This window comes from Neopelma chrysocephalum, unplaced genomic scaffold (assembly GCF_003984885.1).
Source record: "Neopelma chrysocephalum unplaced genomic scaffold, ASM398488v2 Primary Assembly neopelma1_132, whole genome shotgun sequence".
In the NCBI taxonomy this organism is placed as follows: domain Eukaryota; kingdom Metazoa; phylum Chordata; class Aves; order Passeriformes; family Pipridae; genus Neopelma; species Neopelma chrysocephalum.
Genome location: NW_020897794.1, coordinates 1,109,077 through 1,124,529, shown reverse-complemented (window position 1 = coordinate 1,124,529; position 15,453 = coordinate 1,109,077). Strand labels below are relative to the sequence as shown.

At 48.5% G+C, this 15,453-nt stretch overlaps 1 protein-coding gene across 5 annotated transcripts in view; it reads left to right on the top strand.

Moving 5' to 3' along the window:
* Positions 1-15,453, top strand: part of ACACA (acetyl-CoA carboxylase alpha) — a 127,061-nt gene that overhangs the window by 49,592 nt on the left and 62,016 nt on the right. For 3 of the 5 annotated variants that reach the window (XM_027698759.1, XM_027698757.1, XM_027698761.1), the window contains 7 exons: positions 1,373-1,486; positions 2,070-2,159; positions 2,613-2,731; positions 10,202-10,225; positions 12,832-12,975; positions 13,456-13,552; positions 14,876-14,983. In XM_027698759.1, the coding sequence (XP_027554560.1) occupies positions 1,373-1,486; positions 2,070-2,159; positions 2,613-2,731; positions 10,202-10,225; positions 12,832-12,975; positions 13,456-13,552; positions 14,876-14,983 (696 nt within the window). The remainder of the gene's footprint in view (positions 1-1,372; positions 1,487-2,069; positions 2,160-2,612; positions 2,732-10,201; positions 10,226-12,831; positions 12,976-13,455; positions 13,553-14,875; positions 14,984-15,453) is intronic. The other 2 variants (XM_027698760.1, XM_027698758.1) reach the window with 1 other exon arrangement.

Below are 15,453 nucleotides of genomic sequence, written 5' to 3'. Positions count from 1 at the left end.
CTTGATGTTTGTTTTGATTACTGTGCAAATGGAGAGAGTAGATGCTGTGAGCAGCTTTGACAGTGAAGCTCATTAACCAGTGATTGACTGTGGTGACAGGCTAAGACTGCGGTGGATTCCCAATCACTGTAATATTTAAAGTTAAGGTACATTCCTTTGTCCCTGCTCCTCCAAAAAGTTGTGTCTGGCTCACACAGGAGGGAATTGGGAGCAGCCCATGGTTTGTGTGACAGAGGAGGTGGAAATACATGGGCACTGTGGCTCCTGGTGGCTTTGTCATCTGCAAACTGACCAGCACAGGCTGCCTGGATTGTGCAGGAGCAGCAAGGACGTCCTCTCCACGTTCCTCAGCTGCCTTACAATTGTGGATCCCTGTGTGCAGAGGACAGAGAGAGCCATTTACACAAGAGCCAGATGTTCTTTGCAGCTGCTCAGGAATTATCACAAAGGATTACGTTGGTCTTTTGGTTTCTTCCGGCTTTTGAGTTGCGTTTTGTCAATTCTGTTTTAACATGAAAATAATTGGGAAAACTCTTGGTACTGTCAGTTCTGAGAGTCTAGTGCAGAACCAATTTAAATGTTATGTGGCCACACAGATATTGCTGTGAGCTTCTTCTTTAGCAGTTTGGTTTAACTCTTCCTCTGTTGCAGGAAGGGGTGAGAGGGCACAGTGGTTTCGTGGTAACGCTGACCCCGGAGTCTGATCACTTCTCTCACCCCACAGTCCCTATCTCCAGCCTAAAAGTCTAAATCAGGAAAGCTGACACTTTGGAGATCTCTCCTTTCATTTCTTAGCTTGACTACTCAAAATGAACGGGGTGTTTGAAGCTGCTCAGTGACCTTCTGTTTCCTTCAGGGTTGTGTTTGTGTCCTTGAACCGTTCCGTTATTGAACCTCTCCCGCAGCAACTGGGGAGGGTGCTGCAGTCCTCGTGCTGCTCTTTCACTTCATTTTCCCTGCAAGCTGCTTCCCTTTTCCATCTCTGCATCCTTCATGTTGGGTATTTAATACCTGGCACTGGTGTCTGTTGTCTCCCCTGCTCCAGAGCTCTGCGTGGGCCTTCCCACAGCTGCTCCCTGCCAGCTCTGCTTCCCAATTAACAGCCGGCCCGGCAATCCCCAGGACTGCTCTGCACTGCTAAATCACATGCACTGATGGAACTTGATTGAAGCTGTTCCTTTTCTCTGTGGGGAATTGCCAATGATACAAGCAGAGCGGATAAACAAATGAGGCTGGGGAGGGGAGGGAGTTTGCGGCATCACCCAGGTGGCCACGGAATTCCCAGAATTCCCAGGCTCAGGGATGGAACCCCCCCGCCCGTGGCCCAGCGTGGCTCCTCTCCCTGACACTCCTGGTGTTTGTGGTTTTCCAGGTCCTCATTGCTTCCCACCTGCCCTCCTACGAGCTGCGGCACAACCAGGTCGAGTCCATCTTCCTGTCGGCCATCGACATGTACGGGCACCAGTTCTGCATCGAGAACCTGCAGGTACCTGCCACGCTCCTCTCCTCCTTCCCCTGCTTTCTTCTCTTCATGTTTCTGTAATAAATCTCACCTCTAGTCCCGAGGTCCTTGTGGCTTTAAATTGTGTTGGTCTGGTTTCCAGCTTTTGCCCCGTTTTGCTTTCATTCCTCCGCCGGTATCGGAGTCACCTCTTGACAGTCCACACCTCCCTCGCAGGGGACAGCAGAGGAGAGGTGCTGATCTCCTCTCTCTGGTCACCAGGCACGAGGAAATGGAGTGAAGCTGTGCCAGGGGAAGTTCAGATTGGACATTAGGAAAAGGGGATGTGGTCATGGCCCAGAGCTCAAGGAGCTTCTGGATGTCGCTCCTCGTCGTGTGGTTTAGTGTTGGGTGGTCCTGTGAGGAGCTCAGTGATCCTCATGAGTCCTTTCCAACTTCAGATATTCTCTGATTTAATATAAAAAGTTCATCATGCCTGATGAACAATGGGAAAAGCTTAGAAATCAGAGCTAGTCAGACTTGATTTGGGTTTTTTTCCTTTTTTTTACCTGGCCCCATTCGCAAGATGGGTCTCTTTTAAATCCCTGCCTAATGTGATCTCTTCCAGAAACTCATTTTATCCGAAACATCCATCTTTGATGTGCTCCCCAACTTCTTCTACCACACGAACCAGGTGGTAAGAATGGCAGCTTTGGAGGTAAGTTTATTCCCGTTGAAAAAAAATGAGTATTTGTAATTTTTCTGTGGGTTTGGTTGGTTTTGAGCACTGTTACCCTGCAAGATCAAGAGAGCTGTAGGTTGTGTGGAATGGGGCACACTTGGAGTCTGGCATTTAACAGCATTAATGTTCATAACTGACTGAAATTTCAAATTCAACCTATCTATTTGTGAAGAGATCTGAGGTGGTTGAAAGAAGAAGTGAAGCTGCTCTTAGAGAATGGGGTCATAATCCTGATTATTCTGTCCTGCCAGACTGGCCACCCTCAAAAGAACAACTTCAAATTCCCAGTGAAAATTAGGGTTCTATCTAGGTACTCATTTGGAGGCACCTGTTTGGTTTTTAATATTTTTTGAAGCCTCTGGTGTGTTGTTTGCCTCCTCCCTCTGCTTCCCCAGCCCTGTGGAGCTGATGCAGCCTCTCTGTCCCCAGGTGTATGTCAGGAGGGCCTACATTGCCTACGAGCTGAACAGTGTCCAGCACCGCCAGCTGAAGGACAACACCTGCGTGGTGGAGTTCCAGTTCATGCTGCCCACATCCCACCCCAACAGGTCAGATCCCGGCTTCGGGTGCCTTTGGAGCTGGAGCTCATCCTGCCTCGGCAAAGATAACTTGCAATAGGATGGGTGGAGAAAGGGAGAGCCCCAGTGCCTCAAACATGCATTAATTTCTTTACCCAGTTCCTTCTCCTGAGTTGTTTAAAACTTCAGGAGCTTGGGGGTTGTAGTTTGTGCAGTTTGGATTCATTTAAATATGATACAGTTTTCATGTATTTTAACTTCAGCTTGGGCAGTAACTTATCTCCAGAACATCAGTCCTGGCTGAATCCCAAGCCTTCCAAAAGATACAATTCCAGACACAATAATCAGTTACTCAAGAACTTTGATACAGAACAGTCAAACAGCCTCTGTCCCCTTCCTGCCAGCCCCTTTCTGTTTGTGTTGGCTCTACTTTCCCCCTTGGCTTTGCTGGATAAGGTGACATCTTTTGGAGCAGGTGTTTTTTTTGGAGCAGACCAAGATGCACGTTTGAGTGTTTTATATAAAACGCTGGAATTGACATAGTTTGGTTTTTAGTTCAATATTTTGCATTTCTCGTGGCTGCAGCCAAAAGCATCAGCTCTTGCTGCCCTGTCTAGAGAAGGGTGGCATCTCTCGTGCATTTAAAAAAAGAAAACCAAACAAACTCACTTATCAGAGCTTACAGAATAATCAAATCATTGAATCATGGAGTGGTTTGGGTTGAAAGGACCTTAAAGATCATCTTGTTCCATGGGCAGGGAACCTTCCACTAGACCAGGTTGCTTCTCCAGCATCTGCCAGGTCAGTCAGTCGCTGTGTTTTCTCACTCAGGAGGGTGTTTTAGCTGATATTTGACGTTTGGCTGTGCTGGCCGCAGTGAGGCCCCGCGGCCACCGGGTGCCACTGTTGGTCTGTGCTGCTCCTGCACCGCTGCTCTTTCCCCTCCTTTGTTTCCGAGCATCTTTTTCCTGATTTTATTTTTGGTGGGGTCCGGTCTCGCTTCGCTGGGAACCCATCAGTACCTTTCATGAAATGGTTTTCAGGAGCTGGTTTGCTGGAAATGAATGGCTGTCCCCAACCAGCCACTCCTGCTGCAGGCAGGACATGAGTTTGGGCTCATCTGGTTCCTACATTTCTGGAATATTTGTCAATGATTGCATACTATTTTTAGTACCCCTTTATAATGCTCTCTTCCCCCCTCGTTCTTTCTCCATCTCTTCTCTGCTGGCATCAGCTGCCTTTGCTGCTTGGGGATTTTTGGCCTGCCCATGCTGCCCACTGCTCACTGTGCACATGCTTAGTTGGACAAGGTCAGCTGGGAGAGAACTGTTCCTGCTCCAGGAACAGCTCTTTGTCCTCCAACCTCCTCTCCCCTTGCACTGAACGGGCTGGGACCATGTTCTGAGCTCAGTTCTGCTCCCCAGCCATCGGTGCTGCTGATGGGGGACAAAGGCATCGCAGCCCTTGCGCAGAGGGAAGCAGGTTCAGGGGCCTGTTCACCACCTGAACAGGCAGGTTCTGCTCCTTTCAGGTGCCTCCACCTGCCAGTGATGATTCTGGCTCCTGGTGCTTGATGCAGCTTCTTGCTCCCCCTCTGGCCTGGCTGTTGTGTGCCCAGGGTGAAGCACAGGGTGCCCAGGGGCTGAGGGTGGCATTTAAGGAGCTCTGAAGGCATCCCTGGTGTTAAACCCAAGACACAGGAATCCCAAAATTCTGACATTGTCCTGCTTAAGTCTTTTTTGTTGTTTTTGACCATGTTCTGTGTTCATCACGTGCTTTGCTGTATCCTTGTGGCACGAACTTTTAGACTGAAAAGCTAAAAATACATTCCAAGGGCAAACCCCAAAGCCAAAATATCCCAAAATGCCCCTTGAGGCTCTGCAGGGCAGGTGAACCAGGAGCAGATATCACAGAGCCCTTAAGAGAGCACTCACATTTGGAAATGGTGTTGTATGATGCCACACATTTTTCAGCACTTTATTAGATATTTTTAAACCCTGGTCCCTTTTGTGTCAGATTTCTGTGAACCTCTGAGAGCTCGAATTTTACTGAAGCAAATGTTCATGTAGAGAAAATGGCAAACTGATAATGGTTTAAATTCTAATTAAATTTATGAATTTATATTTAAATTCTTTTTTTATTGGTATTTAACCCAGCTGTGGCTTTACTTAATTGTGACAGAAACAGTCCCAGTCACTACTTCTGAGCCGCCTGATCACAGCTTGGACTCAGACTTTGTGTTTTTGCCCATGGAAAGATTTCCATCAGCTGCCCACAGGAAAGCTTTAAATGGGAGCAGAGAGGACAGAAAAAGTGTTAAATCTGCTGACAAAGTCACTGAAATGCAACCTGCTCCTGGTGGGTTTTGTGGGCAGAAACTGTTTGGGGAATTATTTGTTTAAAAGAAAAACATCCTATTGTAATAATCCACCGGTGAGGGAGAGTCCTAGGGAGAAAAACAGCTTCTAATGGAAATCACAGAGGGCTTCCCAGATCCAAGCAGCATTCCTTCTGCCCACTGTGGGCAGATGAGCAGTGCAGTGTCACCATCTGGCAGCAAATGGAGTTTGTGAGCCCTCTCCAGGCAGAGCGGCTGCAGAAATCCAATCTGGAGCGGGCGATCCAAGGGGATCTCCGGGATGCCAATGGCTCCACGCTGCAGAGGGTACTGCAAAAAACCAACTGCTGTTGTGCAGAGCTCTTGCCTTGGCATAACCTGCCTCTCTGAGCCAGCCAGAGTCCTGGGGAGAAAAGATGGGAGGAAGAAATGAGCCCTGTTCGGAGCTGTTCTCTGCTTCCCTCTTGTTCTGCCTGCCCTGCTGAGATGGGAAGCGAGTGGAATATTGACTGGTGTTCAGAGAGTTCAGCTGCCTTTGTGAGGGTGGCAGCCCAGGTGACAGACACTGAAAGGCCTTTCTGAGGTGTTCAGCACACGAAACAGGCCTTGCCTAATCTTAGCTTAAAATCTTCTGTTCAAAGAAACATTGTGTGTCGAGGAGAGGGAATTATAGTGCTTTCTCAACAAAAGTGTTTTCTTCTAATCCCTTCTCCTCTCCTGCTTTCCAACAGCCTTTCTTATGTCTGAAGCTGTAAGGTTTAAATTAAACTGGAACATTGTCTGCTTTAGCCAGCTCTTGGAGCTGCTCTGCTCCTCCCAGAACATCCCCTTTTCTCCAGCTCCCCATGTTCCCCCAACCAGGGTGTTCAGCTGCTCCCTTGATCTCTCCTTCCCCAGCAGCAGATCCTGGAGGATCAGAGGGGAAGAACTCGGAGGTAAACGTGTTCCCACAAAGCAGATCCCTGTTTTTCTCCGGGGTGGATGTGTTCCCTGTGTCAGATGCTAAGGCAGGTGCTGACAAGGTGACTTAGAGGTGCTGGATATACCTTTATTTTTGGGGTATGGCAGTGATGCCACAGGGCTCTGCCTTCTGATCTGTTGAGCCCCAAAGGAAACTGAAGTATAACCCAGCCAGTTTTGCTCCCTGGTGCCTCAGCCATGCCTTCCCAATCCCTGTGGGCACTGAGCCCACACCTTCCCTTTGTCCCACGTGCCACCCCCAGCTGCCACTCTTGGCCTTGAGGTGCCCTGAGGGAACTGGATCAGGATGTGCCATTGGAAGGAGGAAGTAAGGAAGGTTTTAGCACTGCAGATGAAGACTTCAGGTTTTGATAATGGGCTTGCTTAGCTTTAAAACACGTTTTACTTTGGAAACTTGATAAACAAGATGTCTCACACCAGCACACCAGAGAATGGCCTGGGTTGGAAGAGACCTTAAAGACCATCTTGTTCCAACCCTGTGCCATGGGCAGGGACAGCTTCCACTAGTCCAGGTTGCTCCGAGCCCTGTCCAAGGGTATCTCCATCAGTATAAATGTCTCAACCAGCATGTGCTTGGTGTTGCCCAGAATCTCCTCTCTCTGTGCTTGTGGATGTTTGTTGTCACCCTCCTTGGACTTGGATGTTGCTGATTTCAAGGCTTAAGCGTTGTGCATGATCTCTCCTTTGCTGTCTCTTGATGTTTTATCATCTATGGGGTATTTTAGTTGTTCCTTTTTGTCAGCCTCTTCCTTAACTTACAGGTAGAAACCATTTGGAAGGCTGAAAGCCAGATTAAATACCTCTGTTTCCCAAACAGTGCTTTTTTAAGAACCCAGAACTTCCTTATGCTTTAAAGCAGTGTGTGTGAGTTCCTTCCTGCTATAATTTTACAATTATATACCCATGATATTTGAATTTCTGACAAAATGGGAGCATTTTCTGTGGGCTAGTTGCTACAACAGCCTCTTGCATCAGTCTTTGGATGCCAGGAGTGAACCAGCTGTACCCAGAGCCCCAGAGGGATAACTCCTGGGGTATCAGCCCGAGGTCTCCTCCTTGTTGTGAGAGACTGGTTTGCATTGGGAGGGAGGAGGGGAAAAATGATTCCAGGACACCTGTAAATCCCTGCAGCTCCGTGCTGAGGTTTGATGTTAATTAGGCAGCAGGCAGCAGTAATGTGCTGCCGTTCCCTTGGCTTTGCCTGCTTCGGAAAGGGCAACATCTTCCAGCAGAGCAAAGAAGGGGCTGTGGAAGGGGCAGCAAACTGAATGGAACGACGATAATTTTATGCAAATTGGACTTCAGTAGCAGATTCAGCTTGGCTGAATCACAGGGGGAGCAGAAGAATAAGGAAAGAAAGAGGGAGAGGAAAAACCCAATCAAAATGTGTGGTTTGAGGCATGTTTCACAGCCTTCTGGTTAGATTCTTCAGCAGAAATGAAGAAACATAAGAGGAATGGCACTGGTCAGAGCCAGTGGAATTGCTCTTTCTCCTGTGGTACTGCTGTTAATAACTACAAGTGGGTTATTGAGCTGATTCTGCTTTGCTGCCTCATTTCAAAAGCTCTGCCCTGCGCTGGCACTCGCTCGCAGCTGGAGCTCGCCCGCGGTGCTTCGCGTGCATGGCCGTGGTCTGGGGGGAGAGAGAGCTCCTGTCTGAGACAAAAATAGGGAAAAAGAAAGAAAAGGGGGGCAAGGAGACCCAGATTGAGATTCTCCAGGAGGTGCATGGTGGGGGGGAGCAGGAGTGATGGTGACAGCAGAGCTGGAACTGGAGGGGAGCAGATCCTTGGTGCGATCGGCATCCCCGGCCAAGAAGGGTCTTTTTGGGAGTTCAGGAGAGATGAGGAGAAGGGCTGGGGCTGGTGGGGTGAGCAGGTGAGTGAGCCTGGGCTCAGCTCTGGGGAGGGGGCTGAGGGGAGCAGGGCCAGCACTGCCCCATTGCTGTGCCTGTGTCACCCCCAGGGCTGCCGGGGGGCTCTGACACAGAAGGATGGAATGGTTTGGGTTTGGGGGGACCTTAAAGACCATCCAGTTCCACCCCCTGCCACGGGCAGGGACACCTTCCACTAGCCCAGGTTGCTCCAAGCCCCCTCCAACCTGGCCTTGGACACTTCCAGGGATGGGGCAGCCACAGCTTCTCTGGGCAGCCTGAGCCAGGGCCTCCCCACCCTCACAGGGAGGAATTCCTTCCAGTATCCAACCTAAATTTCCCCTCTTTGCATTTGACCCCATTCCCCCTTGTCCTGTCACTCCAGTTCCTGATGAAGGTCCCTCTCCAGCTCTCCTGTAGCCCCTTCAGATCCTGGAAGGGGCTCTGAGTTCTCCACACAACCCTCTCTTCTCCAGGATGAACAGCTCCAGCTCTCCCAGCCTGTCTCCAGAGGGGAGGTGCTCCAGCCCCTTCAGCAACTTTGTGGCCTCCTCTGGACTTGCTCCAACAGTTCCATGTCCTTCTTTAGCTCCTGTTAGGAAAAGCCCCCACAGACCTGTAGATATGAAGCCAGCCCCACAGCTTGAAACCTGTTATTCCATTTTCTCTGCCATCTCCAGCCACTGGATCTCCTGTTTTCCTCCAGGCCATTCCTGCCACAGTCCCTTCAGCTCCGTCCTGAGTGGCTGGAGGCAGTTCCCGGAGCATGGCACCAGGGTGCCCTTTCTGAGGCTGAAGTGAACATTTGTTAGGCTGTTTTTTCCTCTCCCTGCTTTCTGAAAGCATTCCAGGGACGGCCACACGAGCGTTCCTGCCGGGGGTAGGAACTGCCAGTCCTCTCCAGACTATTTTTTCCGACTCAAGTAGATCACATGCAGCTTTCCCACCACTTGCCAAGCTCAAAAAATAGCCCCAACCCCCCGAGGCCTTCTGGCCTCTTCGGTCCTGAGCACAGGCTCTGCAGCACCACGTCCCTCTCCACTGCCTCAAATTCAATTGAATTCTTGTGTTATTTAACATAAGAGATATGTTTTTAGGTAATTTTTTTTTTACTTCCTCCTGTATGGCTTAAGGAGATTATGGGATGTTTTTGTGCCCCCACCAGTAATGCACCCAACACCCCACCCTGTAGTGAACGTGACTCTGCTGTGACAAAACCAGGACCAGGGACAGACAAGATATTTAACAGTGTGACCATGGGGATACACTGGTCATTAAATACTAAGACTTCATGCCCAGTAACTTGGGGTCTTGCTATGGTCAAGGATATCAAGAAAGTCTGTGGTTTGATCTCCTACAGGTTCCTGCAGTGAAGGGGAGGGGGATTGTCCAGTTACTTGCTCCTCAAACTCTCCATCTTTTCATGCTTGCTCATCTCTTTGCACAAGCCTCCTGTGTGCCTGGATTTCTTTTTTTTTTCCAATTTATTGTTTTGCATGCCGGTTTTTCCATCTTGCACGGAGCAATACCCCACCTTGTGCTCTCCTGGCTGTACCTGCTGTGGGCTGGGCTGTTCTGCTGCTGTGAAAACGTGCCCCTCACTCCCCTCTGCCCTGTGTGCATCACTAAGCCCTGCTCAGCACGCAGATATGTGGAGAGTTGGACTGATGTTGTAAAAGGAATGGTAAAATTTTCCTGAAGTTTGTTCTTTTTTAGCCTTAAGCTTGTTCTTTTTGGTGTTGAACGCTGAAAATGCAAATTACTGCCCGGTGCTGTGTGTCTTTGCTTTATTCCTGCCTTGTGGGAGCCGGTGCGTGGGCTGCTGCTTAGCCTGGAGCTTTGGCAAGGAGGATTTGGCTTGGATTTCCTGAACCTGTTGCAATTTTTCCTGTGTGAGATGGTCATTTTTTTTTTTTGCATCTCTGCTGTTTTGCTGTTCTGTCAGGGAGCGCAAACTCCCTCCTGGTCCTGCTTTGTGGAGCTGACTCGGTGTGTGCAGAGGGCTTGAAGTGGGGACGATAAAAGATGAATAAGAACATTGGGGGCACCTTGCAAGCCCACTGTGTTTTCCTGGGGTGTTTTAGGATTTGCATGTTTTCTGCATGGCCTGGCTCCTGCCCATGGCAAGCGAGGTCGGGTGGTTGTGCCTCCTCAGGGCCCCTGACAGTGAAATTCTCCCTGAAAGCTGAGAAATTGGGGGTCAGTCAATTGTAAAGTTGTTGCTCGTCTGTTGCATCAGCTTGATGATGGTTCTTTATTATGGCTTTCACTAACCAGTCTGTAACTAACTGTGGTTGTTTGATTACAGAGGGAACATCCCCACGCTAAACAGGTACGGTACTTGTCATCTTTTAAAATTTCAAAAGACAGACTAGAAAGAAGTAGCCTAATCCTGAATGTTTTAACGTGTTTTGTTGTAGTGCCCCTTCTCTTTACTTGGGAAACTCAACCATAACTCTTCCTTTTCCTTCCCTTCTCCTCTCCCTTTGTCTAAAACATGTTTTCAGCTCTCCTTTACCGTTTGAAAAAAATAATCTCTGCATGCAGCAATCTTTGAAATTAAGTTTGCTGGGTGACTCAGCTCATCTGCAGTATGGTACACAGCAAACTGCTGGTTTTAGGGTCTCTTTTGGCACTGGATTCCCAGCTGTTGACCCTCTGGCAGGGGATCACAGTGACCCAGGCAGTTCCTCCCAGCCCAACCTGTTGCTACCCTGGTTTCTTGTCTGTAGCTAAGAATCTGTCGAGGCTGTTTCACCTCCCTCACACCATAGATGAATCTACATCTCCAACAGCTGACAGCATGTTTTGTTGTGGTTTGGATGCTAATTTTTCCTCCCGTGTCTCAGTTGAAAAGTTATTTCTTGTTTTCAATAATACATGAAGAACGTCTGCTGTCTTTTTTTTGTTTGGTTCCTGTTCTGTGGTAGTTTTTGTTTTAGTTGTAAGAAATGTACACCAAGGCATGTCCTGAAAAATGTCCCCCTTTCAAAATGTGAATACCTATTATTTATTACTCCTTACAAGCCTATTTAGGGACAAATAGTAAAAATGGGCTCGGAGGTCTCACTGCTCTTAATCAGAGATAAATTGTGGAAACACAGAGTGACTTTAAGCATGGAGAGCTATTAATCACACTGATGATACTTTAGGCTTGTTAACACAATACTTAGGGCCATATCACAGTGGTTTTGGGACGTGGAAAGAAAGGAATCTCAGTAAAGCTGGTGAGTAGCTGTGTCAGCCACACTCAGCGAGGTCCTGGGTGTGTGTGGATGGCCCTGGCACCTCATCCAACACACCAGCTGAGCTTCCTTTTGACTTCCCAAGCTCTGAGCCACCATGTGCTGTGCTGAATCACTTCCCTGATTTATTGGTTTTTTTGTTTCCCCTGTTGTGGGAGCAGCTGGGCAGGACAGAAGTTGCCTTGGTGAATGTGTTCCCAGGCTCAGGGAGGGTGAGGCAAGGCCATGTGGGGCTCTGAGGGTGTCACAGAGCTCTGCCCTGGGCCAGCTCCTCCTCAGAGCAGGCCTGGAGCTCTCACCGTGTTGCAGGGAGCTGTTGAAGTCTTTCAGAGAATTCAGATGAGTTTACAGCATAGCTCAGAAATTAGAAATAATTCTTGCAGAGAAGGCAAACCTCAGTTCTGGTCACTAGAGAAAGGGTGTCTGTTTAGTTGTGTGAGAAACTTCTTCTGTTAGTCTTGACCTTGTCATTGTGGGTCTTTTAAAAAAACATTAAAATTACAGAATAATTTCAGTTGGAAAAGACCTTTCAAGATCATGAAGTCCAACCTTTGACCAATTCCCACCTTGTCAACCAGACCAGAGCACCGAGTGCCACGTCCAGTCGTTTCTTGAACAGAAATATTAATCTTGAAAATATAGTGATGGCCCAAACCCCAAAATAACACAAACTGTCTCACAGCTGGTGTGTGCTGCAGTTGAACTGTGAGAACTTAGTGATGCTTTAATCCACTCAGGGTCGTGCCCTCTGCCAGGAGGAATCCTGGCCTTCAGTGAGCAGAGATCCTGCTTGAAAGAGGAGTGTCCTGCTCAGTGCCTTCCTCTGGGCCTGTGGAAGTCTGTCCCAGTCCTCATTAAATAAGGGATTGGCCCTCACTAAATGAGGGACTGGTCCTGTGTGAGATGCTGTTCCACAGTGTATCTCAGGGGTGAGCAGGGCAGCAGTGACTGTGGAGCTCTGCTCCTTCCCTGCTCCTTGGGGTAAATCCATGGCCAACTGCTTGTGTTCCTCACCTGCCACCAAAACTGAGTAAAATAAATGAATAGGAGGAGTAGCAATTTTATTCAACTATGGATTCAATGATTTGGTCATTAGATAAAGCAGAAGGCACAGGGCTTTATTTAGGGTAGGAATACAGGTATAAGACTGTGAAAAACCCCACTTTGCCCAATCCAGTGGAAAATTTTGGAGAAGTCACTGTACCACACTGCATTTGAGGAGGGTAAATTGTAGTGTGATCAGGAAAATCATGGGATCAATAAGATAATACAGCATGGTGTGCTTCAAGTTAATTTGTAAAAATTTACTAAATCTTTCAAGTGTCAAAGCTTAGAATTGTTGCTGTTTATCTCATATTCCACCTGTAAAGCAAGACACATAGACAGGAGGAAAAATAAGTTCAGCTTTGCATAGTCAGAATTCATTTGTCATCTCAAGAAACTCCTTGAGAAATGCCTGTTTTAAGGGATTGTAACATTATTTGCTAACTGTAAGCGTTCCTGTACATTGGGACAACATCCAGGTAAGGGCATTAGTGGCACCAGAGGCCTGGCAGGGACTCTGCAGGAGGCAGGGCTGGCATGCTGGGGAATCCAACAGTTGTCCTGGATAAACAGGCACAGCTCTGCTTCCAGTGCTGTTCTTCCCTGCCCTGTCCCTACTTGACTGTGCCCTTGTTGGATTGCTGTTTAGAATGTCCTTCTCCTCCAACCTCAACCACTATGGGATGGTCCACGTGGCCAGTGTGAGCGACGTGCTGCTGGACAACTCCTTCACCCCGCCGTGCCAGCGCATGGGGGGCATGGTCTCCTTCCGCACCTTCGAGGACTTCGTCAGGTGTGTGGGGAAGGGGGAGGGCTGGTTGTGGGGCCAACTTCCTACCCTGGGCCCAGGGAGGGCTGGAGACACGGTCTTTGCTTTGTCTGGAGTCAGGTTTAAGCTGGGTCCTGAGCTCGTTTGCTTTTGAGTGCCCATAACTGCGGTTTCAGGCTGCTTGTAGGAGCAGTTTGCAGCCAGGAGGATCAGCATCCCCGATTTCTGCTGATTGGAGACCATTTCCAAAGGCTCCTGTTCACATGGATATGTGTGGGAGGAAATGTTCTTTTTGCTTCCAACCTTCTGGGGCGGGCAAACCCCCCAGCAGAGCCCTCAGCCTGGTCTCTGTCAAATGTTGGACGATCCAAGCTCTGCGTTGGTTTGAGGAATTTCCTCTGAGTACAACCCTTTGCTGTCCCTCTCCCTCAGCAGCAGCATTTGGGGGGTCAGTGCTGGATGCAGCAGGGTGTTGTGACTGGTCCCCCTGTGGTGCCTTTGCAGGATCTTTGATGAAGTGATGGGTTGTTTCTGCGACTCTCCCCCGCAGAGCCCCACGTTCCCCGAAGCTGGCCACGCTTCCCTCTACGATGAGGACAAGGTAGGGTGGTTTCTTCCCTGGAATTTGCTCTGGGCTGGAAGCAGGAGCATGCAGGGGCTGCAGGCTGGATGCCTTTCACCAGCTGCAAAGCAGGGGTTGGGAGCTTTATGTATTTATGTGTGTGATTTGTTTGCTTGTTCCACAGCAGGTGACTGGAGGTAGGTGGTTCATTTTCCAACTCTGTTCTAGAACTGCAGCTCAGTCTCTCACTCTCCATGTAAATTCAGTTTATAGCTTTTAGCCTCAGCAGAATTACTGGATCCACAGCAGTGTAACTGAGAGTTCAGACCCACCCTTAGGTTTCCAGACCTTCTCTGTGCATCAGGGTCTCGAAATGCATCTTCAGCTGCCTCTGCCTTAAGTCTGACCTGCCGTGTTTTCTGTCTTACACCCTCAGTCACATTATTACATCCCGATTCTTCCTTCTGTTCTCGCTCTGAGAACTGTTTTGAGGAGGAAGAGCTGAGTGGAACCCCTCAGTTTTTGCACTGGTGTGGAGAACAGGTGCAGAGGAAGCAGGGGGTTTATAATCCATAGGGATAGAAGGCCAGTTTCCCTTAGAGACAGAGCTGCTCCACGCTCTGTCCTGCCCCCCACAGTGGGAAGCTCTGTTGGAACACAGCCTGTGTCCAGAAAGGGCTTGGTTTTCAGCTGATCCATTGATCCTGATGTGTGTAAGCACTGTAACCTTGTTCCAGAATGTTAGTGTCAACCTTAATGTCCTCAGATCCTTCTCTTTACATTCCCCTCACCTCACCAAGGTAATTTCCTGTTCACACTCAGTTTTTTCCAGTTAACCACAGGCTCCTAAAAGCTAAATTTGTAATTTCTTGGAGCTCTGTTGTAATTGATGCTTCCACTTTATTTCATGTTGTTGTATGTATGAAAAGTCACATTGCTTTGCCCCTACACTTTCAATTTGCTTAATTTAGTTACTTCTCTTGATGCCAGAGTCCTCCAATGTCCTGCTTGTGCTGCATCTTTAAAGACAGGCCCTGACCCTGTGTCCTGTCTGCAGCCAAGTGAAGCTCCCTGGGGTTACCCAGGTCAGAGGTGACCCTCAGACCTGCATTCTCCAAATGAAGCTCCTGTTTGGCTGTTGGTGGACGATAATTCTGACTTCTGTGAAGCTGCAGATTTATGAGGCTGCTTGGTCAAGGATTTCCCTCACACTTTTTCCCTGTTTTTCAACGTGCTCCTCTGGGGTCGTTTTCGCCAGGGCACCTCTGTTTTAGAGCTGGGTTTAGGGAGCCTCTGCTGAGAACTCTCAGGTGCTGCTGTGTCAACTCTTTATTTATGGGGAATATTTCCTTTCCCCTGCAGGCTGCCAGGGAGGAGCCCATCCACATCCTCAACGTTGCCATCAAGACAGACAGCGACGTGGACGACGACACGCTGGCTGTCATGTTCAGGGAGTTCACACAGAGCAAGGTGAGTTGTCTTGATTCTCCCTCTGGGTCTGTCTGACTGTGCAGGACATTCTGTCTGCTTTAGGAGAAGTCAGTATGTTACATAGGTTTGGGGTTTTCTTGTTTGTTTTCAAAACAAACAGATAAAACAGTTACAGCCTTAATTTATCCCATCTAAAACCTTCCCACTTCTTTGACTGGATGTAGCTGCACCCTTCTGAAACCACCAGGCCATTGTTTCTCTTTCTAATCCCTCAGGTCAGGAGTTATTCCCTTCAGTTTTTGAAAGAATAAAAGACCCTTAAGGTTTCAAACACATCAGGTCAACCTTCACTAACTGTCTCCAGATGGTCTGGAAAAGTGCTGTATCCCTTTTCCTGGTGGTCAAGTTGTTGTATGAGTAAGAGCCATGGAAAGTGACATTAAAATATCCTTTATGTCTGTAGCATGATAGTCTTAATGCAATTAAAATTTATTGTCCTTGTTGGCATG